We start from the raw sequence: 24825 nt of genomic DNA, 5'->3' as shown, positions 1-24825 counted from the left end.
ATAGATTTTCTATGGGATTCAGGTCTGGAGAAAGTGCAGACCACTCCATTTGAGGTACCCCAATCTCCAGCAGCCATTCTCCAATTTTGCGGCCTCGGTGAGATGGAGTATTGTCTTCCATTAAGATGAAATTAGACCTGTGTTGTTAATACAGAGGCACAATGACTGGATTAATGAAGTTATTCAAGTAGTATTTTGTATTGTGGACACCTGTCCACACTGTTACACCAACACCAAAGGCTTGTCTGGTGACAACAGTGACTGATGCATAATGTTCTCCTCGATGTCTCCAACATTATTGGCGGCCATCACTTCTGCTCAGTGTGAATCACCTTTAATCAATTAACAGTACTGAGGCCCACTGGCCCTCACCCAGCAAGACGATCACACCTGTGGTTGGTGGTGTGATCAAGTACTCTTGCAGGTAATCTAGAACGCAGACCACGCTGATGTAAATGGTTTTGAATGAACGGATGTGACACTTGGGTGCCTCACCTCCCTTAAATGTGCTTGGAGTTGTGTGGCATTCATCATCTGGTTATGAAGGGCATTGTTAAGGGCACGTTACACGCTGCGATATATCAAACGATATGTCGTCGGGGTCACGTCGTAAGTGACGTGCATCCAGCACTGTTTGACATATCGTAGCGTGTGACAGCTACGAGCGTCTGTTAACGAGCAAAAATACTCACCTTATTGTTGCTCGTTGACACGTCGCTCATTTTCAAAAAATTGAACGTCCTTCTGCACGCCGGTTGTTCATTGTTCCCGAGGCAGCACACATCGCTCCATGTGACACCCCGGGAACGACGAACACAGCTTACCTGCGTCCCGCCGGCAATGACGAACACAGCTTACCTGCGTCCCGCCGGCAATACGGAAGGAAGGAGGTGGGCGGGATGTTTACGTCCCGCTCATCTCCGCCCCTCCGCTACTATTGGACGGCCGCTGTGTGACATCGCTGTGACGCCGATTGTCCCTCCCCCTTCACGAAGAGGATGTTCGCCGGCCAAAGCGAGGTCGTTTGGAAGGTGAGTACGTGTGTTTACTACTTTGTGCGACACGTGCAACAAATTGCCCGTGCCGCACAAATGACGGGTGCGATCGCAAATGCGATCGCACGAGAAATTGACACGTGTCAAAGCAGCCTTTAACAATGAAACAGTCATCAGTGTGGGATGTGGCCAATGGACGTCCACTTCTATGCCTTTACTGTAGCTCTAACAATCCCTCTGTATCTCTGTTGCAACCTGTTGATTACACTCTCTGACACTCTAAGCCCAGAGGCCACTTCCGTCTGAGAACATCCTGTTTGAAGCCTCACAATGGCGAGGTACTGTTGATTAATTGTTACATGTTGTTTTGGTCTCGTGATGTAAAAATTTGAACAACATGAGGAGGAGGAATGTTTAAATACAAATTCTAATTGAAGCCCGAAATGTATTGGGCCATTCATGGATCAACCACTTTTTGTGAATTTTGCCATTAAACTGCTTGTTAGAGAACAGCAAATTGTGCAAAAAGTATTGAAACATTGAACAGTTGGACATTCAAAAGTTTGGAGAAGGTCACATTAAGTTCAACTGAAAAGATTAGACTGCATTTTAAGATCATCATGAAATTCCACCCAAAAGCCAAATATCCCTAACTTTTTCTGAGTAGTGTATGAATATGCACAAACACAAAATTTACATATTGTGTATAATATATAAATACCGTTTTGTTTTGTTAACTATAAGGCACACTTTTTTCCCAATTTGTGAGGAAAGTGGGGGGTGCGTCTTAGAATCTGTATGTGCATGGCTCACTGGGGGGGGGGGGGGGTCACAGAAGGAAGGGTCCTTGCTAAAGGAAGTTTGCTTCTTGGGTGAAAACGTGTGCCCACTATTAAAGAGAATGAATATTCACTACTTCCCATGCCCATAATCTTTCCCACCTCTAAGCACTCAAGCCGCTGTTGAGAGGTGGGTGGGTTATGGGTACAGGGAGTAGTGAATATTCATGTTCTTTAACAGCAGACACACTGATAGTCCCAGCCGGTGACTTATTGCAGTGACTGGGGCGATCATATATATCCGCTATGAAAAAAAAAAAGAATATTTACTGCTCCCCATGCCCATAATCCAAAGTGTGGGAAGCAGTGAATATTTATTGTAGATTAGCCAGCAGCTGACGTCTGCGTGTAACTGGGGGCGCAATGCGCTGACATCATGCGCTGCCCCGCTTACGTGCTGATGGGTAGCAGATGGCATAATCGGGAGCATATATAACAGGATGGGCCAATGGTGGATGACATCTATACCAGGATGGGTCCATGACGGGAATCATACATAATGGTATTAGGGACACACCAGGATGGGGATCATATGCATCAGGATGGGGGACATGTATACCTGGAAGGGGCCCAGGATGAAGGACATTAGTACAGAGTTGGAGAACATTACCCCATAACCACAGATGCCCTCCACAACAGTGCATCAGGACCACATTTTTTGCTCCAATTTTTTTTGCCCTATTTTCCACCTCTAAAACCTAGGCGCGCCTTATGGTCTGCATGTGTCATATAGCGCAAAAAATACGGTATACATGCATGTGTATATATGCTTTTAGCAATGGTGGCCTAACCATCATTCTTCATGCTCATAATACACAAACACATAGCGTGCAAAAAATTCTTTAATTATAGTAAGATCCTAATTTTGAGACTGGCATAGTATATCAAACATCCTCACATCCATCTTGTGAGGTTTTAGGAGCTACAGTATCGAAGATGTACAGCTCAGTGCCGCCTTTGTGTCCATGGCAACAGTGTACTGTAGCTACTATGCAAAATTGCTTTTTTTCTTCTCACATATACAACAGAAACTAAACTAAAGGCAAACAGAGAATCCTGCCTATATGAATGTATTAATTGTTAAATGTAAAGGTTGTGGCTCCCAGACTTGATTAATTGCATCAGTAAGCTTCATTTTATAGTAAAAGACATAACTCCTATAATTCTCCGTAATACTGACAAACCTGTTTGACTTTCCGAATTGGAATTAAGTGAAAAAAAATTGTTCCGTTACTAATTTTTTTTTTTTTTGGGGGGGGGGCCTCCTCTAGAATTTTCTAGAAAATGACGCCCTCAACAAAAAAAATGTTGACTAAAAAGACCAGAGCTGTTGATCTGCAATCAATAACGTCACCTTTTTAATAACCACCTTGCCATTTCAAAAAATCTAAAAACATAATCCTGTTATAGTCATTATTTTAGTAAATGGCATCCTGGAAAACACAGATGACTCTACCCAGAGACGGCTTTAGACAAATTGGGGTCCTGAGCAAAAGTTTAAAATGGGGCCCCAAATGCTTACATATTGCACCATCGCAAGCAAACATTTAGGTTACATTTACATGTACTAAACACAGGCCGCTAAACGAGCGTGATTGAGAATATTCAAGCTGTTCTGCATCTGTTTAGCGGCCTGTTTACACAGACTGTGGAAGAGTAATGGGCAAGAAACAATCACTAGTAGATCAATCTGTCCCCATATAACATCATGTTATCAGCAGCACATCTGCAACTTGCACTGGACGATTTCCTGCTGGAAATAATGATTTTTGTTCCGAATTAATCAATCCAATTACCCAATGAATGAACAGCATTTTGCTCATTTGTTGGGAGAATGATGAAATGTTTACACCTATGAACTCTTATCCGTGCTGATGGTATTTATGCATATGGAATCACTGTATATGATACACTGTATGTTACACACATGTTAACACACATTGCTTCATAGTGTTTAAGGTAGACTTAAGGGTTCTTTACACGCTGCAACATCGCTAGTGATTGCTAGCGATGTCGCGAGCGATAGCACCCGCCCCCGTCGTTGGTGCGATATGTCGTGATCGCTGCCGTAGCGAACATTATTGCTACGGCAGCGTCACACGCACATACCTGTTCAGCACACAGCGTCACAAAACAGCTGCCCAATAGCAGAGGAGGGGCGGAGATGAGCGGCCGGAACATGACGCCCACCTCCTTTCTTCCTTCTTTTCCGGTGGACGCAGGTAGGATGATGTTCGTCGTTCCTGCGGTGTCACACACAGCGATGTGTGGTGCCGCAGGAACGACGAACAACCAGCGGCATGCACCACCAACGATATTATGAAAAGGAGCGATGTGTCAACGATCAACGATTTTTGCCGTTTTTGCGATCGTTGATCGTCGCTCCTAGCTGTCACACGCTGCGATGTCGCTAACGACGCCAGATGTGTGTCACAAACATCGTGACCCCAATAATATATCGTTAGCGATGTTGCAGCGTGTAAAGCACCCTTTAGTCCATCGAGTTCAACCCATGTCCTAACCTTAACCCATCTTAATCGAAAGCAAGGCAAAATAAAAAAAAAAAAAAACACACGTGGCAGACAGTAAGCTCATTAGGGGGGAAAAATGTCTTCCCACCTCCACATATGGCAATCACACTAGTTCCCTGGATCAATGTCCAATCACAGAATCAAGCGCACATAACCAGTCATATATTTTTCAAAAAAGGCAACCAGGCCTTTCAAGTATTAGTGGTGAATCAACTATTATATTATGTGGCACAGTTCTATAGCCTCACTGCTCTTACAGTAAAGAATCTGCATCTGTGATTATGATTAATCCTCCTTTCCTCTAAGGCGGGCTTTGCGCGTTGCGACATCGCAAGCCGATGCTGTGATGTCGCACGCAATAGTCCCCGGCCCCGTCGCAACAGCGATATTTTGTGATTCCTGGCATAGCGAACATTATCGCTATACCAGCTTCACATGCACTCACCTTTCCTGCGACGTCGCTCTGGCCGGCGTCCCGCATCCTTCCTAAGGGGGCGGGTTGTACAACGTCACAGCGACGTCACATGGCAGGCGGCCAATCAAAGCGGAGGGGCGGAGATGAGCAGGATGTAAACATCCTGCCCACCTCCTTCCTTCTGTGTAGCCGTCGGCAGGTAAGGAGATGTTCCTCGCTCCTGTGGCTTCTCACACAGCGATGTGTGCTGCCGCAGGAACGAGGAACTACATCGTACCTGTCGCGGCAGCGTAATTTTGAAAAAGTCGGAGCCTACACCGATATGATAACGACGCTATTGCGCTCATTAATCGTATCATCTAGGATTTACACACTACGATGTCGAAAGTGACGCCGGATGTGCGTCACTTTCGGTTTGACCCCACCGACATCGCACGTGCGATGTTGCAACGTGCAAAGCTGCCCTAACCGTACAGGATGCCCTAATCCTCCTTTCCTCTAACCATAGTGGATGCCCTAATCCTCCTTTCCTCTAACCGTAGTGGATGCCCCCTTGTCCCTGTTGTATTAGAGAGAGCTCTGTACTGTCCCCTCATATATTTGTACATTAAAAGAAATTACATCTCTTGAAAACTGGACTGAGATGTACAAAGTAGATCCAAATCGGAATGAAAAAAAGGTTTGTTTTTTTTATTTCTTGTTAAAAGCATTACAATTTGTTACAATTAACAATGTACAACACATTTCAACTATTAACGCCTTCCTCAGGTACATGTAAAAAGATCATTAGAGAGAGCTCTGTACGGTGCCCTCATATATTTGTACAAAGTAATAAAATTGAACCTAATCATTAGTTGTTTTTTTTTAAACTGAATAACCCCAAGTGTAATAACCTATTTTGGTACTGCAGTCCACCCATTCCTTATGACTTACGACTAACATCCACACTAATACGAACGCTCTACCCCAAGAAGCTAGGACGAATCACAACTTACTCAGCTTCAGACGCTCCCTAAAAACGCCTCTGTTTAGGGTGGCTTATCATACTTCCTAGCCGAACAAAATTCACATAGTCCCTCCACGCCTTCTCAGATCATAACCCCACGTCAAACTCCATGGCACACAAATGCATCTCAAGGTTCTGGCCAACTGGTCCAGGCAGCCATTATCTGTCCCCCATTTCCTTGAGATGGCTGGATTGTCATTGTAAATAAGCACTTGTACTTTGCTCTCCCCACCCCATCTCATTGTAGATTGTAAGCTCTCTCGAACAGGGTTGTCTCTTTTTTTTTTCTTTTTTTCCATACTCTACATATTGTATTTTCTATAACTGTTATTTGTTTATATATGAACCTCCTGAATTGTAAAGAGCTGCGGAATATGTTGGCGCTATAGAAATAAAGATTTGTTATTATTATTCCTTTAATAACCTTGGTTGCTCTTCTTTGCACCCGCTCTAGTTCAGCTACTTCTTTCTTTTACACTGGAGACCAAAATTGTATATATCAGTGTGGTCGCACTAGTGACATTTTTAGGGGTAAAACTATGTTCTTCTCATGAGTATCTATGCCTTTTTAATGCACCACATAATTTTTTTAGCCTTGGTAGGAGCTGCTCGACACTGGTTAGTAAAGGTGAGTTTCCCATCCACTCATACACCCAAGTCTTTTCCAGTGACAGTTTTACCCAGTGTTTTACAATTAAGTATATAGTTATACATCTTATTTTTTCCTGCTCAAGAGCATGACTTTATATTTATCACCATTAAACTTTAATTGTAATTTCTCAGCTCAAGCCTCCAGCCTATACAAATCCTTCTGCAATAATAAATTATCCTCCTCTGTATTGATTACTTTGCATAGTTTAGTATCATCTATAAATATTGAAATTCTACTCTGAATGCTTCCTACAAGGTCATTAATAAATATGGTAAAAAGAAAATGACCCATTACTTACCCTGTGGTACCCCACTGTTAACTATGACCCAGTCTGAGTGTGTTCCATTAATAACCATTCTTTGTTTCCTATCACTGAGCCAGTTATTAACCCAGTTATACATATTTTCCCCTATTCCCATTAGTCTAATTTTATATATCAACCTTTTGTGTGGAACTGTATCAAATGCCCTTGAAAAATCCATATAAACAACATCCACTGTATTTCCCTGGTCCAGTCTGGAAATTAAAGGGAACCTGTCACCTAGAATATGCGTTCTGACCTATCAGCAGACGCATGTGTGCCCTAATTACACCTCCCTAGCCATCCCTGTCTTATAAAATTGTATAATATGAAAGTAATAAAAAACGTTTTATTACCTTCATATTTCCTATGTAAATAGCAGGGTATCAGGTCACAGGGGCGGCGCCTTGCCCCTGCATACTTTCCGTGGTATCACGCCCCTGTGGGCGTGATACCATGGAGTCACATGAGCGACATCCCCGTCGCTCATTCTATCCTGCGCACGTTTACACTTACTATTGTGGCAGGCTTCTCTTCCGGGTTCTCCTTGTCAGTTTCAGAAGCGCAGTGCACGTCTGAAGCCGGCGTGTGAAGACCCGCAAAAGAAGCCTGTCGCAATGCGCGCAGGATAGAATGAGCGACGGTGATGTGATACCACGGAAAGTATGCAGGGGCAAGGCGCCGCCCCTGTGACCATATTCCCTGCTATTTACATAGGAAATATGAAGGTAATCAAACGTTTTTTATTAGTTTCATATTATACAATTTTATAACACAAGGATGGGTAGGGAGGTGTAATTAGGGCACACATGCGTCTGCTGATAGGTCAGAACGCATATTCTAGGTGACAGGTTCCCTTTAAGTCCACATGGAAGCTGGTCAGATTAGTTGAACAGGACCAATCTGTCATAAACCCATGTTGATACTAGGTCATGAGGTTATTCTTCTTGAGATACTTTAAGATGGCATCTCTTTGGAAACCCTCACGGCTAAACTTACCGGCTTATAATTATCAGGCTCAGATTTGGTCCCCTTTCTGAATACTGGCACTACATTTTCTATATGCCAGTCCTGTGGTACAGTTCTTGTTATTATGCAATCTGTCAAGATTAAAAATAATGGTCTGTTTATCACCATACTTATTTCCTGCAGTACTCAGGAGTATATGACAATGAGGTCCTAGGGATTTATCTACTTTAGTGATTTAAGGTGGCGCATTACTTGCTGCTGGGTTCAGAAAGGTGACATTTAATGGACAATTTATGGTATCCCTGATTATGTTATCTGTCATGGGATTTTCTTGTATAAATACTGTAGAGAAAAAAGAAAATTAGCAGATTGGCCTTTCCTTCATCCTCTTCCATCATTTTGAGTTTCTTACTGTTTATGTAGTTGAAGAATAATTTTGGATTAGGTTTACTTTTTCTGGCATTGAGTCTCTGTCTCAATTTTTGATTCCTTGATTTACACTACATGTTTCACACACATGTATACACAGTGTGAGGTATCAACCGGCTGTATTACAAAGGGCCGGTATGTTTTGCAGAAGCGTGGGTGCTCTGCAATGTGAAGCTGGCTGGGACCTGTGGTTCCACAGGATTGCATTACATGCAGAGCCATGGAAGGGTGTGTGATGCTGATTACACACTCCTTACCACCTGTGGGTGTGGCTCCAGGGGTTAAAGCAATCCTGTCTCTGAACCTGGGTGGAGTGTGTCTGGGGCAGTCTAGAGAGAGACTGGCTCTAGATGTCCAGTGTGTGGACTGGAAACAAGTGAGAGCAGAGCCAGGAGCTTTGGGTGTATCAGCCTGCATGGAGGCTGAACACAAGGCTCTGATATTGAGTCTGAGGTGAGTGCAGCCAAGCCAGGGCTGTAGGGCCGAATCTCTCCAGGAGGAGAGACAGACAGGGGTCTGCAGAGGGCCCTGGGTGCTGGAAGGAACCTTGGCTAGAGTTGTACGCTGGCAGGAGCCAGAGAGTGGGGAAGTTGCTAAACTTCCATTATGGACTTATTGTTTATGTTTGAGGGCAGTTTATGCTGAGTGTTTTTAATAAACTGCCAGAATTTCTATGAAGAGACTGTGTACGTGTGTTGCTGAAGCTACCTCACACCGCTGCAAGCGAGTGGAACCCCCACTTTGCAGGGCGCAACGTTACAACAGATATACTGCATACACAAAGCACACACATGCAGAGACATGCTGCATACACAATCCCATACGTACAGAGATACACTGCATACATACAGAGACTGATAAATATTCTATAGTGTGCAGATCTGACTCCACATAGGGATTTTATAAAGGATATACAAAACAATCCAGTAACCTCTCCCACCAAATGCTAATAAGTCATGTTACTCACTGAGTGGTAATGTGATCTATACCTTTACTGATGTAATCTATTGCACCCTAAAAAAAAAAAATCACAGTTTAAGTTATATGCAAATGAGACAACTTCTCTGGGCGTGATCAGAGCAGTTTCAAAGTCCCAGCCTCCTGGACTCTTTCCCATGCAGCCCCATCTTCCTCTGCTTGACTGACAGTTCAATGGCTGTCAGAGACAAGAGCTATTAGGACAGACACTTGGTAAGTATTCTAATCACAACCAGAGCACTCAAGCCTCATTTGCATATAAAGTAAAACAGTGATTTCTTTTTTTAGTTAGGGAGCAACAAATTGTATCAGTGAAGGTGTGGATGACAATTTCTTTCAGAGAGCAACATGACAATATTTATACAGTAGGTGGGGAAAGGTGGATTGATCGACAGATTCCTTTTAAAAGGAATGTCAGTAGGTTTTTTGCTACTTTATCTGAGAGGAGCATCATGTTGGCAAAGAGATCCTGAATTCAACAATGTATGACTCAGATTACTAGGTGCAGCCGTTCTAACAAAATCAGAATTTTTAGCTTTAGTCATGTAGCAGAGCTGAGAGAGCTGACCCCGCCCACACCAAACTCTCTATAGAGATTGTACATTGACAGTGAAGTGTCAATCACAGTAGGGATGTGTCGGACTACCATGCATGTGATTTTGTAGTTCGAGCAATGATCAGATTCCCTTTAAAAATGCACACAAAATATGCATTATGCATACATCTAACTACTGACAAACATTTTCATCATTTTCCCACTTTCCAACTGGATTTCAAAATGCTACTTTTCACAGGATATTAACTTTCATCTCTGCAGTGAACATTGGACAGGCCCATTTAGACATCCAGAATACAATAGACCACAGTGAATTGTCAGCTAGACTTTGGGCGCCAGAAGACGGTAATAAAGAGTAATTTTATTGTGGATTACAAACACAAAAATTTGCGAACTGTCAGTCAGTCAGAGATACTGAAATGTTGACCATTTCTAAACATTGTCTCCAGTATGTCCTACAACTCTGCTTCTTTAAACTTTACAGTACTAACAATTTACTTGTTCTTATGTAGCTTATGCCAGATAACCTGAATAATATTTAGAAGTATGTAGAGAATTCTTAACATACGGTGTCTTCTCTACAAACGGAGCATGTACAGTAATGAATACGTCACAGCTTAGGAGGCTTCATTTTTAAGTAGTAGATATCCCATGTATGTAGAAAACGCATTGTTAAGGTTTGATGAACAAGTATATTGTTACATAGAAAAAGAAACCTTAGGCTGCTTTCACACATCCGTTTTTTGCTGAGCGGCACAATACGGCGCTTTGCAGAAAAAAGCAACCTTTTTTTTCCGCCGCTTGCATTTTTTCCGCATAGACTTGCATTAGCGCCGTATTGTGCCGCATGGCCTTGCATTGCGTCCGGTTTTCGCCAGATGCGGCATATTTAGCCCATGCGGTGGCCGGATGGAACGTTGCCTGGCACGTTTTTTTGTGCGACGAAAAAAACACATTGCGCCGGAGCCGGCGCAATGCGGCTCGATTTACAATGCAAGCCTATGGACGCCGTATGCGGCGTCCTGTGGCAAAATACGCATCCGGCCGCCGGATGCAGTTTTTTGCACTGTGCATGCTCAGTATCAAGCCGCATCAGTCAAAAAACGGATGGGCTGCATGGAAAAACGTATGCAACGGATCCGTTTTTTTCGCCGCATCTGTTGCATAGGTTTTTGAGCCGGATTGAGCCGCACTTCAAAAACTGGATGTGTGAAAGCAGCCTAAAGCCTGCTTTACACCTTACGATCCAGCATACGATATCGTATGCGATCGTACCCGCCCCCATTGTATGTGCGGCATGTTCAATTTGTTGAACGTGTCGCACAAACGAATAACCCCCCGTCACACGTACTTACCCGTCCATACGACCTCGATGTGGGTGCGGCGAACATCCACTTCCTGGAGTGGGAGGGACGTTCGGTGTCACCGCGACGTGACGTGGCAGCTGGCCAATAGAAGCGAAGGGGCGGAGATGAGGGGGACGTAAACATCCCGCCCACCTTCTCCCTTCCGCATTGCCGGCGGGAGCCGAATGACGTAGGTAAGATCTGTTCATCGTTCCCGGGGTGTCATGCGATGTGTGCTACACCGGGTACATTGAACTACCTGACGTTCAATTTTTAGAAATTGAACGACATGCATGCAATGAATGTTTTACCGTTGAATCGCACTTGCACGTAGCTGTTACATGCTACAATGTAACTTACGATGCCGGATGTGCGTCACTTACGACGTGACCCCGCCGACACATCGTAAGATATATTGTAGCGTGTAAAGCACCCTTTACACTCAGGCATTTTTTTTTATCAAGGATGATTAAAAGGGTGGTCTCTTTTCAGAAACGTTTTTCCCAATGTGCACAGTGCGTTGCAAAAAACCCCCAAACTGCTTGCTTTAGTTACCTATTTACCCTTCCAGACCCAAGTGGGGAGTCTCATTGTTTGGCTGCAGTGGTGATGTCACATCATAATAGCTGCAGCCAATCACTAAATTCAATGACTTGGACCATAAAGATGGCACAAGCCGCTTAAAGCGTGCTCAGTGATTGACTGCAGCGCTGTCGATGTAAAATCTCTGCTGAAGCCAAACTACTAGAGGGGTAGGGTGGCAAGTAAAGCATAGATTGTTTTTTTTACAATAAACTGTACATAAAGAGGAACGTTTTCTGACTGGGCACAACCCCTTTAAGATTACATTATTACAGAGCGCAAACGTATAAAGAATCCTTTTTACATTACCAGCGTCACGGAGAAGATTTGCGGTGTAAATGAACAGGGAGCTGTGGATTTGAACTCTGCAGAATCTCAATTTATGCTGTGGATGTTACCATGGATTTCATCCATTGCTATGCAAAAGGCGAAATGCGTGGCTTAACGGCATCACTTTCACACCAATATCTACAGTGGCATTTCCACTGTGTCAGGAAAACAGAATTGATTTGAACAGATAACATACAACCCAAGAATATTCTTATGTAGCCCTTTTTGCTGTTTTTTCAAGTACATCAGTGTATTTGGTAATTAGCACAAGTCAGTTCTCTGTGTTTCTATATAACTGCAGTTACACCTAATACGATTTCTAAATGCAATGTTCACAAGTCCAAAAATATCACTTGCATGTATTTTAAAAGTCATAGTCCCAGTAATTACTGGCAAAATTTAGCAGTTAGTAAGCAGATCCTTGCTATATGTGTCATTGTTATATGCCATAAATCTGCACTGTATATAGTGTCGTTTTATATTGATAGTTTATGGATATGACCTTCCCTTTGAGACTGCAGTGATCATTATATGAAATTTGCATGCTGCAAAACAAAAAAAAAAAAGAAGAATCAAAGTCTGGTTGGCTGCACCGTATATTTTTATTCTGAATTGCCCCGGCCTTTTCAGCGAAAATAAAGTGTACTTTGATGATTTGACTATACTAGTCCAACGCTGCCATCGGACAGCTTTTCCAGGTCAATAAAGGTGATTGAAAAGTCTCTCCCGATTTACACACATTGACTGTCAATCAACTCGAGCAGAGCTGAGAGAAGCAAGCCAGTGGCAGTGCCAAACTAGTCTAGTTGGATCTTCAAACTAGAATTTTCTCCGAAATGCCGGACCTTTTCAGAGTACAATAAACCTGGCTGCAATTATGAAGTTAGGCTCGGATTCCTGCTACCCAAAATTGGGACATTATGAAATAAGTGACAAATCTCCTTAAAATTGGGAATGCTGCAGCCAATCAGAGGCCAATGATTGGCTCCAGCATTCTCATGACACCCATGCTAAATATTTATCCCAGCTAGAGATGCTCGGTATTAGAGTTGAGCTGGTCAGACGCTCTAAAAGAACTGAGTAACAAGTATAATGAAAGCCAGTGATTGGGCAGTTCGGCTCTCCGCCCACATAAACAGAACATTTCCGGGGGAGGGAGAGCATTTTTTTTTTTGTTTGTTTTTCTATTTTGACACACTACATCTGAAAATGTTGTTTTAACCCCCAGTGAGAACCTTTCAGAGACTGTGAATAGCTCTCTCTAAGGTGCCTGCACATCATGCAGTGAAGCAAGCCTGGGCTTTGTGGCTGTTGTTTCACAAACAAAACATCCAAGCACCCGCGAGTACACGAGCACTCCAATGCTTGATTGAGTAACGAGCAGTGCCGAGCACGCTCACTCATCATTATTCCCAACAGACTGACGGGGGACGCAGTGCAAAGTATCGATTGCTTTTTTTTCTTTCAACACCTTTCACGCTTCCATTTTTTTCATCAGTCATGATCCGTTGTGTGACTGATGGGACGGATGTGTCGCACTTTGTTGTAAAAGTGATGCAATGGATCCATTAAAAACACGGGTCAGTTCTAGGTTTATTTTTTTCTGTGTGAAATGTCATTTGGTAGTGAAAACCTATGTGACGCCATCCCAGAAGAGAGGAGAAAAAGGAGAGAGAAGAGAGAGAGACAGAGAGAGATTTTAACCAAAAAGGAATTTACACATCTGAGCAGGCGCAGTTGCTAAAAGATTGATCTGTCGCTGGAATCCATCATTTGATGGATCCCGTCGCCCATAGGCTTCCATTATAACACATCACGGACGCCTGATGCATCCGTCGCTGTCAGTTTTTTTGCTGCACAGAAAAAAACGTTACATTCTGCGTTCCTTCCGCCCGAGGTCAGTCAATCCACGACTGATCCATTGCAAAACGGATGCAACGCAAGCCCATCAGTCGTAATCCGTCATTAATACAAGTCTATTTGAAAAACCGAATCCTGCTAAATATTTTGCAGTAATCAGTTTTTTCTCAAAGCGACGGATTGTGACGAGGGAAAAAGACGGAAATGTGAAAGCAGCCTTAGGCCTGTTTCACACGTCAGTGAAAAACAGTGACGTTTTTCACTGTCGTGTAAAACACGCACATGTCCCTGCGTGTGCCGTGAATCACGGCACACGTGGGTTGTCTAAGTGCAATCCGGGCTCCGTTCTCCGTGGCCCGTGATTGCACTTAGAAATCAACTCACCTGCGCCCGCTCCCGCTCTCCATGGTGCTGAATCCTCCCGCGGTGCAGCATCCAGCCGGCGCTGACCCCTGCAGCAGCTGCTTCCGGGTCGGCTGTGTCGCGCATAATGAATATGCGCGACAGTAATCAGCCGGCTTAGAAGCAGCAAGCTGCACGGGCTGCAGAGGACATCGCTGGACGCCGGGTGAGTTAAAATGTTTATTATTTTAAATGCACGTTTTTTTCTGGCACGTGTTTCACGGACCACACCACTGCGTGGTCCGTGGAACATCAGTGATGCCAGAAAAAAATGGACATGTCTCCGTGCAGCAATCACGCACACGCGGGTACGCTGCACGGAGACACGTGCAGTGAAAAATCACTGACGTGTGAGCAGACCCATTCATTCTAATGGGTGTGCGTATGTCAGTGATTCTGGTACGTTTAAAAAAAAGCACAAACGTCCCAGAATCACTGACGTGTGAAAGGGGCCTTAGGCTGCTTGCACACTTGTGTTGTATTGCATCCGTCACAATCAGTTGTGTGACTGATGCAACGGGTGCGCTGCAGATAGTGGCACAACCGATGTAACTGATGCTGCAAAACAACGATCCGTTTTGGGTTTTTTACTGTTTTACCGGCGGCCGGCTATTGTGAACGATCAGCTGATCGTTCACAAAAGCTGCCCGCCGGGCAATCAGCTGATCGTTCACAGTAGCCGGCTGCCGAGCGATCAACTGATTGTTCACAAAAGCTGCTGCCGGCCGATCAGCTGATCGTTCGGCCGCTGAGAGAGGGAGACATTGATTTCAATGATTAAACACGAGCTGAGCATGCACAGTGAAGAAAAAAAAAAAAAGGATTCCTCCGCTCAAAAAACGTTACATGCTGCATTCCTGCCGCCCGATGGTCAGTCGTTCCACGACTGATCCGTCACGCGGCGGTTGAAATGCGAGGCCATCAGCAGAAATCTGTCATTCATACAAGTCTATGGGGACAAAACGAAATCCTGCTAAATATTTTGCAGGATACCGTTTTTCCTCAAGGCGACGGATTGCAACTGATGCAAAACAGCACAAGTGTGAAAGCAGCCTTAAGGGGGCTTTACACGCTATGATATCGTTAATGTTTTATCGTCGGGGTCACGTTGTTAGTGACGCACATCTGGCGTCATTAATGATATCGCAGTGTGTGACATTTACCAGCGACCTTAAGCAACCTCAAAAATGGTGAAAATCGTTCACCATGGAGAGGTCGTTCCAAAACCAAAAATCGGTAATGGTTGATTATCGATGTTGTTTGTCGCTCCTGCGGCAGCACACATCGCTGCGTGTGACACCGAAGGAGCGAGGAACGTCTCCTTACCTGCCGCTGGCCGCAATGCGAAAGGAAAGTAGTGGGCGGGATGTTACGTCCCGCTCATCTCCGCCCCTCCGCTTTGATTGGCCGGCCACTTGGTGACGTCGCGGTGACATCGCTGTGATGCCGAACGTCCCTCCCCCTTGAAGGAGGGATTGTTCGGCAGTCACAGCGACGACCAGGTAAGTGCGTGTGACGCTGCCGAAGCGATAATGTTTGCTACGGTAGCGAACACACGATATCGCACACACGATGGGGGCGGGTGCCTACACGCTCGATATCGCTAGCAATTGCTAGCAATGTCGTAGCGTGTAAAGCCCGCTTTAGGCCTAATAATAAAATGTTAAAGATACGATAACTACAGGATATGAAAGAAAAAACAGGAGACAATTTGAAGGGGCAGTGAAAATTAGCAGGTGTATAAGTTATTTGTTTATTTTACAATGTTCCCCTTTTTAAGACTACGTTTTAAGGATGACCGCTTCAACTACGTTTCTTAGAATGATTTTGGAATTATTTTCCTACAGTGAAGATGCAAATGAAGAAAGTTTACACATATACATACAATGCAAATATATACTTAACCAAAACAAAGAAAAGATGATCCCATTAATTGTTCTACAATTACTATAGACACAATCAAATTATGGCTAAGGTCAGGCGTACCTGAAATGCGTATACAGTCTACTTACCGACTACTGATATTTCCATATGACCTAATAAAAAATAGCTTGAAGGTAAACTGGGATGCTGGATTGACTTACACAATTACATATTAGAATGAGAAAACTAGGTCTACATCAACTCAAGAACATTACACACCACAATGCCTCAGACTGGAGGCTAAGGAACAGGTTCTTAAGGAGAATTTTAAAAATGCAGTGTTGTCCCAAAGCTGAGCAAATCTGGCCAATGAAAATTAGTGAATGCACTGCATCTCTCTGCAGTGACGGGAAGCACAGAAGCAAGCTGTCATTCTGCAAACGCAGCCCTAACAAGCAACACTGCTGCTCCTCTCAAAAAGAAAGGAGCTCCCTGGCATCTCCTGAGAGCTGCAGCCTTCACTATGTTAAATGACTTTCATCATGTATTTTCAGATGCTTATTGATTTCACAGTGGGAAGACAGAGCGAGCGACTGACCGCAGCAGCCTGGGAGCAGCAGTATATGCTCTGCACGTTAGCACTATGCTGAAACAATGGCTCAGCACAAGAACATCTTTTCATTAGGGTCATTTTCTGGAGATAAATGGGGCACCTGGCTTCCCGAATACTCTGCCGACAAGTGAACAAGATGTGGCAACTGCAACTAAAGGAGGCTCACAAAGGATCTGTAATCTTTGGCACAGGTAAGAGCTGGCTTGCCACTTTTCACAAGGCACAGAGTTTTGCATATAGCTTTATGCAGCATAACCCTTCAGGTCTAAAATTTGGGAGAAGATGGGGATTGATATCAATATGGCTAATGTGCACTAGACTGGATAGATAGAAATTTAGGATATGCACTTACATCATAACTGATAAATCAGAAAAATAAAAAGTCACTGCACAGTCATCAGATAACAGACACAAAGCGGTGCTCCTTGCAGCCCGACACTCGTCTGTATGGTTCAGCTTGGTCTTTGCGGCTAGTAATATCATTTGCATTATCCTGCAATTATTCAACCTATTTACACAGCCATGACAAGAGCAGAACAGACATGAAAGAACTTATTTGCATTGCATCCAAGGTGATATTCAAAAAGGAGGGGGAAAAAAACAAATTAATATACAAATGCGTCTTTTTAAAGGGCTATGCTAAAGTTAATTAATTTCAGACAGGTTGGTGACATTATTTCAGGGATGTGCACTTCTCCATTTCTCCATGTCTGCTGTAAACTACTTGTTAGACGGCTGTGAACATACATTATCAGATGATCGCCAGTGTATAGGAGACAGGAAGAATCAGGTAATGTGTCATGAGATCACTGCATCAAATATGTTCACTGATAGCTAGGCATTATCTACATTCATAGCACTCGGTGTAGGCGAATATAGACGCATTCCATAACATACCATCGCCTTCACATCAAGAAATAATCCATTAGTTACAAACATTGTTAGAATTGAGGGATAGTAATATATCATGGTTTTCATTAATTTTGAAGGTCAGAAATAGTACATCAGTCCAACAACTCACATAATGAGTCTTACTTCAGCTTTGTAAGTGCATTATGGACATTACTTATAATTTATAATTCTAGAACATACAAAAGGATTAGCAGAAACTATGGAGGGAACTTTTGTGCACTCAATAAGAGGACAGTAGTACTCAGGGAGGACGCTCGCCAGCCAGACTCATTGCAGGTGTGTCTGCCTGAAATCAAAATGGTGAGCAACTCACATACTGGAAATTATTTTTACAACTGGGTAGAAGATACTAGAGCCAGAGCCTCCTATAAATTTGGGATATTCTACTAATCAATATCTTTATTAAACAGCACACCTACACTAAAGGCCCCGTCACACACAGAGATAAATCTTTGGCAGATCTGTGGTTGCAGTGAAATCATGGACACATTGTTCCATTTGTACACAGCCACAAACCTGGCACTGATTGTCCACAATTTCACTGCAACCACAGATCTGCCACAGATCTATCTCTGTGTGTGACAGGGCCTTTAGACTCTAAATTTGGGACTTTCCTACATAAGTAAGATTTTGGATCAGTAGATTTTGGATTTACGTCAACTATGGAAACATCCAACTTCCCTTTATGCTACATATTACAACCAACTAAAAAAGCCCAACTGCTCATTAGACTGTAAAGAAAGTTTCAGCCTGGCATCTCTGATCACAGGGTGAAAAACATGGGCAGCAGCCTGGATAACTAAACATCAGTCAGTTGCTATCCATTTGGCGAGCTCCAGTACATCTCTAAATAGATTCCACCCCTGCTGAAAAACAGAGCTGCTGAACATCTTTACAGCCAACTGAGAGAATGACAATGACATCATGTTTCAATCTCTAAAAAGATGCTTCAGAGAACTAAAAGGTCCCTTATAGCAGAAGGAAGCAGGTAGGTGTTTAACAGCATGGTGCCAAGCTCTGCCACACATCTTCACCGCCTAGAAACACATTTGCCCGGTAGACCGCTCCGAGCAGCCCACCTCCCAACTGCACGTTACAGTCACAGATACAAAAGATGAATTTATTTAATTAACTCCCCTTCTCTCAACATGTCCTCTAAAGTAACAGGAAATGTTATGCCTGTGACACAGGACTGATGCTTTATCTTTGGCCAGCGTGAGATCTGGCAGCATTCACATTTTCCATTTTCTGCAGACACTCTCAGTTAGATACACATAAAGAAGGAAAAATGTATGTTTTTTTTTCCCTGACAGAACAAGAACTGTAACACTTATGTTTCATTTATTTTTACAACTACCTATGCTAATGAGCGTTTGGGATATGGGTCACTTATTCTGGATTTGTATGTAACAAATGTATTTCAATTCACAATATAAACATAAAAGGGAAAAAGTATCTAAAATCTTCTGTCAAAAGAAATGTCCGAGAGCAAGTGCTGTTTACATCCCCTAGTGTTACTCTAGATAAATCTGTTCTGACCCCCCCCAGGATCTGCAGAATTTCACTAGAAAGCTGTAGTTGGAACAGACATGACATGATAAAACCAGATGACTAAACTGTAAATACAGCCGACACATGCACAACACAAAGCCTAATAAAGCGCAAGTGCATCCACACCAATATACAGAGCAACACAATTATTGCCAATAGAAAACAATAAGAAACTACCTATTGTACAGCACTGATTGATGGAAAAGTAAGAAAAACTGCAACAATATGATAACATTGCAGACTTGCTTCTTTATATCGAAAAAAGGACTGAAATATGCCACAATAATTGATTGCAGACAGCGGTGGGAGTGAGAACTACTGCTATGTATTAGAAATCTAACATGGCAGGGACCTGGAGAGCAACCATCACACAAGTATGAAAAATGTAACAATATTGCAGAAAAAATATTTAGTAACATTAAACTTGGAAGAACTTTCAGCTAGTTGCTATAGCAACAACTGCACAGACTAAAGCACATTTGCATAAATTAAAGGACTTGCAAAGGCTGCAAACCAGTTGGAGTTGGCTATATATATATATATATACACACACACACACACACACACACATATATACATATATATATATATATATATATATATATATATATATATTCACAAACAAATATTACACATACATATATATATATATATATATATATATATATATATATATACACACACACGCGCACACACACACACTGTATATATACACCCACATATACAGTCGAAGAGAAAACAAAAAATACTAATTTTCAGATTTCAGATCACAATATTTTGAGGATTACTGTCAATACAGCTAAAAAGTGAACAACCTTTTTGAGAGAGCATTCAGTCCAACACTAAACTTCAGTTAAAGTGGAGATAACTCACGTATGTTCAATACATGTTACTCTAAAGACTTCGTCACACACAACGAGATCGCTAACGAGATTGTTGCTAAGTCAGTTTCTGTGACGCCGCAACGATCTCACCAGCGATCTCGTTATGTGTGACATCTACCAGCGATCAGGCCCCTGCTGTGAGATCGCTAGTCGTTGCCAAATGGTCCAGACCACTTTCTTCAAAGGCGATGTCCTGCTGGGCAGGACGCATCGCTGTATTTGACGCCTACCAACGACCTCCTAACATGGTCCCAACGCCCGCCGAGATCGTTATACAGGTCGCTGATCGTTACTGCGTCGTTGGTGAGTGACATCTCACCAGCGACCTTCCAGCAACTACCAGTGATCCTTATCAGGTCATATCCGTTGTCGGGATCGCTGGTAAGTCATTGTGTGTGACTGGGCCTTAAGTAATATTTGCCATGGACCACTGGAAGAAGAACCCAGTTGGACCACTTTCATGTGGGCATTATTATCCCAGCTTGCCCCTTTGGTGTATCACCAGGAGGAGGGGCACCTTACCCATATCATTTTGTATAAGTCTCTAATACAAGGAAATTTTCCCAGAAATGTGCCTGAATTTAATTCTGCTAACCATACAAACAATAACATACGGTAAAAGAGCAAAAGTCAAAAAGGTTTCTCAACATCAATTATATTCAACTTAATAAATTGTCTGTCCTTTGTTAAAGATACAGAATTTCTTGTTACATTAGTAATAGTTTTCTTAGATTTAAGAATTAAATATGTAAATAAACAGCAATATAAAATCACAAAACTAAATATGATATTTTTGGCTTTTTACAGGACTCATGCCACCCAATTCAAAACAATGTTTTTCACCTTCATGCTGGAAACCAACATGCAGTCTGAAGCCAATATAACAGTCCGCGATGAGATTAGTGACGTCGGCAGCAACATGTACAAACCGCTGTCATACCCGCTTAGCTTCCAAATCTCCCTCACTTGTTTCCTCATGCTGGAAATTGTTTTGGGTCTTGGAAGTAACCTCACCGTACTGGTTCTTTACTGCATGAAGTCCAACCTTATCAACTCTGTCAGCAACATTATTACTATGAACCTCCATGTCCTTGATGTGATAATATGTGTAGGATGTATACCTCTAACTATTGTAATCCTACTCCTGCCACTGGAGAGCAATAGTGCGCTGATCTGCTGCTTCCATGAAGCGTGCGTTTCATTCGCCAGTGTTTCCACCGCTGTTAACGTCTTTGCCATTACGTTGGATCGATATGATATTTCGGTCAAACCTGCCAATCGTATCCTGACTATGGGTCGTGCAGTTATATTGATGACATCAACATGGATAGTATCTTTCTTTGCTTTTCTGATTCCTTTTATTGAAGTCAGCTTTTTCAGCTTTCAAAGTGAAAACACGTGGGAGAACAAAACACTTTTATGTGTTAGCACAAACGAATATCATACTGAACTCGGGATGTATTATCACCTTCTGGTTCAGATTCCCATCTTTTTTTTCACAATAGTTGTCATGTTGATCACATACAGCAAAATCCTTCAAGCCCTCAACATCCGTATAGGCACAAGGTTTTCAACGGGGCAAAAGAAGAAAATCCGAAAGAAAAAAACTATTTCTCTGGCTACACAGCACGAGACTACGGATATATCGCAAAGCAGTGGTGGTAGAAATGTGGTTCTTGGAGTGAGGACTTCTGTGTCTGTTATTATCGCCTTACGCCGAGCAGTTAAGAGACACAGGGAGAGACGGGAAAGACAAAAGAGAGTCTTCAAGATGTCACTTCTGATCATTTCGACTTTTCTGTTTTGTTGGACGCCCATTTCCTTATTGAATACAACTATTTTATGTCTTGGCCCAAGTGACCTTTTGGTTAAACTCAGACTGTGCTTTTTAGTCATGGCTTATGGAACCACCATCTTCCATCCTCTGTTGTACGCGTTCACAAGACAAAAATTCCAAAAAGTTTTAAAGAGCAAAATGAAAAAAAGGGTGGTTTCAATTGTGGAAGCTGATCCTATGCCTAACAATGCAGTGATCCACAACTCATGGATAGAACCCAAAAGGAGTAAACAGCTCACAAAGGATGACAATGAAGCTAGACAGAAATGTTTAGCGCCTCAGGTTGTCACTGACTAGGTTAAGCTTTCTGTTTTTCTATTCAAAAACAGGTAGGAATATGAAAAGTAAATCATACAGCCTACATTTTTTATTTATTTTTACATGGATTACTCCACTGTATATTTTGAATACATTGTACTTACCCTAGGTGTTCAGTTTCCTCACTACCTATAGTTCATTGGGCATGGAAGTCTATTCAATTATTGTGTATACTTTTGTCAGTATTTTGTTCACAGATAGACATTTATGTATATAAGATTTTTTAAGAAAAGTGAAAATTATACAATAAATATATCTTTTAAGAAGCTTGGAAAGAAGAAAAATAATTATTTTGGGGCTTCATTACAAAAATGTTTCTTAAAAGTAATGTTTTTGGCACCTCATTGCAATTTGACTGCTGGAATTTGCCCAGTTCTGTATCTAGCATTTCTAAAAATGCAAAATGATGTATTAAAAGGATATAAATGTTTAATTAAAGCATACAATAGACTATAATTACAAGCTTTTATGAATAGGAGAGAACTTTCCATGTTCCAGATAAACTAACCAATAGGAAACATTAGAAATCTCGGCTAAGAGAACTTAGCATTACCGTACATTACAGAGAAGGCCCCTCCAGCCTGACATAACAAAGTCACAAATAACTAACCACATAAACATCAGAAATGATTAAACACCTGTCACTCATCGCTGGGATATTTCTACTTCGCACTCTAATGTCTAACAGTTTCTTATGTAAACTCTGAAACATAACCTGGCTTGGATACAAGAAGTTCAGGATATATTCCTGATTACATGACAAATCTGGGACATTCACTAGAACTTACAGGCATCAGCTATACATGAGCAATTGTTGGCATGACAGATTACTAAATAAGCGTAAGGAGCCCTAACAAGAACAACTAACAAAAAACAAATCCAGGCTGGATATTCTTTAAGTAACTTGAAAGGAGTGTGTAATCAGAAAACTACCTACTGTTTAATGCGCATGTTTAAGAAAAATACTGAAATCTTGCAGTTTTTACTCTGGCTACGGGCTGACACTTCCTGTTCTATAGAAATCCCATTTGACAGCTACTTAAATATTACAGGCAGAATTCCAATGACAGGTAACACTTACAGCGTAACCGCCAATTTGGTTTTTATTTCACAAATCAATAGTTCACAAGAAAATAAGAAATGTCGTAATATTTCTTATCAGAGAAATTTGCTTCTTTCTCTGCCAGAATTGATCAGTCATTATCAAAATTCTCAATTCTGAGGTAAAATCTGTATTTAGTGAAGCCCTTCCCATTACTGAGATAGGAAATGGCAGGTGGTGCTGATGAGATTCGATGATGGGAGGAGTTAGAGGTAGAGCTCCGCCCCTGCCCCTCTTGTATCTACATAAGAAATAGCAGTTACTGATGAGATTCTATCTCAGTAATGGGAAAGTCTTCACTCAATATAGATTTTACCTCAGAATTGAGAATTTTGATAATGACTGATCAATTCTGTAAGAGAAAGAAGCAAATGTGTCTGATAAGAATTATTACAAAGTGGGTTATTTCATCTGTACTTGTCATAAAGGTACTATGACAGAGAGTGGTCTCTCCTATTTGTGATGTCAGGAGATCGCAGGGCTACATACACACTTGTTCAGGTTAATACTGCTGGCTGTGCAGATTCTCCTTCATCCAGTGCTGTTAGGGTTAAGTAGTTCCTCTGGTCTCCTAAAACTGGATGAATGCTAGACCCAGCTGTTCTGTGTTGCTAATTACCTCTGCTATAATGATTCCTCCCCCAGCCCAGGTAAAGTCCGCTGATAGCTTCTGATTAGCTAGCCTCTAGAGGGAAATTGTGAGCTGTAGACCAGGAAGTCATTGAGAGATCTTTTGCTGTGTTAAAGCTATGTTGTTTTTTTTCTCTTCCTTATTTTTCTTTGGGTTTGCCCCTCTGCTCCATTCCTTATTACTTCCTCCTGTTGTTTTGGGTACTTTATATGATTGCTTTTTATTTTACCCATCTGTCTAATCCTCTGTATGTCTTTAACCTAGAGCAGGCCTAGTGTTCCCGATGCCCTGCTCACTAGACAGGGCTGAGTCCAGAGAAAGACAAGGATAGGCATGTGATCAGCAACGGGGTGAAGGAACCCATATAGGGATGTTAGGAAGTGCAGGGATAAGCCTAAGGTGAGTTTAGGAGGTGATCCTGTTGCCCTTTTCCCGGCACCATGGCTTTCCGTTGTAACATGTATCCTATATGTTACGTTGCTCACTGGGGGTTCCGATGTACCTGGTGGAACCCCGGTAGTCACTGTGTGACAGTACTATCGATTTATGAACTAAAAATTAAAATGACTATTCTGCTTTAAAGAAGCACTCCCAGTTACTTTTTTAGTCATTAAATATGTGTGCATGAATGCAATGTTGTGTGAGTATGTAAATATACTCACCTACCACTACTTTCTCTGGTACCCTGCATCATTCTTATCTGCTTCTCAGAGACTTCACTCTTCTGACTGGATAGCTCACGTGCATTCTGTGTGACCTGGAAGTCTCTTTTTCAATGAAAGCCGATAGAAGGTCAGAACGAGGCTTCATAAGCTTTTATTATAAAATTGAGTTCCGGCTCATGCAATCTGCGTGAGCCGGCCAGTCATAAGAGCGATTAAGTCACTGAGAAGCAGAGAAGAACGATGCAGGATACCAGAGAA

The 24825-nt window shown here is 42.3% G+C and overlaps 2 protein-coding genes across 2 annotated transcripts in view; one reads left to right on the top strand and one right to left on the bottom strand.

Moving 5' to 3' along the window:
• Positions 1–24825, bottom strand: part of COG5 (component of oligomeric golgi complex 5) — a 664814-nt gene that overhangs the window by 547245 nt on the left and 92744 nt on the right. The window lies entirely within an intron of this gene.
• Positions 16452–22435, top strand: GPR22 (G protein-coupled receptor 22). The gene is made up of 2 exons (XM_075342565.1): positions 16452–16858; positions 20822–22435. Exon 2 carries the CDS (start codon positions 20847–20849, stop codon positions 22146–22148), a length of 1302 nt encoding a protein of 433 aa, XP_075198680.1. The 5' UTR covers positions 16452–16858; positions 20822–20846; the 3' UTR covers positions 22149–22435.

Source organism: Anomaloglossus baeobatrachus, chromosome 4 (assembly GCF_048569485.1).
Source record: "Anomaloglossus baeobatrachus isolate aAnoBae1 chromosome 4, aAnoBae1.hap1, whole genome shotgun sequence".
In the NCBI taxonomy this organism is placed as follows: domain Eukaryota; kingdom Metazoa; phylum Chordata; class Amphibia; order Anura; family Aromobatidae; genus Anomaloglossus; species Anomaloglossus baeobatrachus.
The sequence above is the reverse complement of the archived record's forward strand: the minus strand, read 5'-3'. Positions and strand labels throughout refer to the sequence as shown.

Coding starts and splice junctions, on each gene's coding strand:
- GPR22 (XM_075342565.1), top strand. CDS start 20,847: ATGTTTTTCACCTTCATGCTGGAAACCAACATGCAGTCTGAAGCCAAT.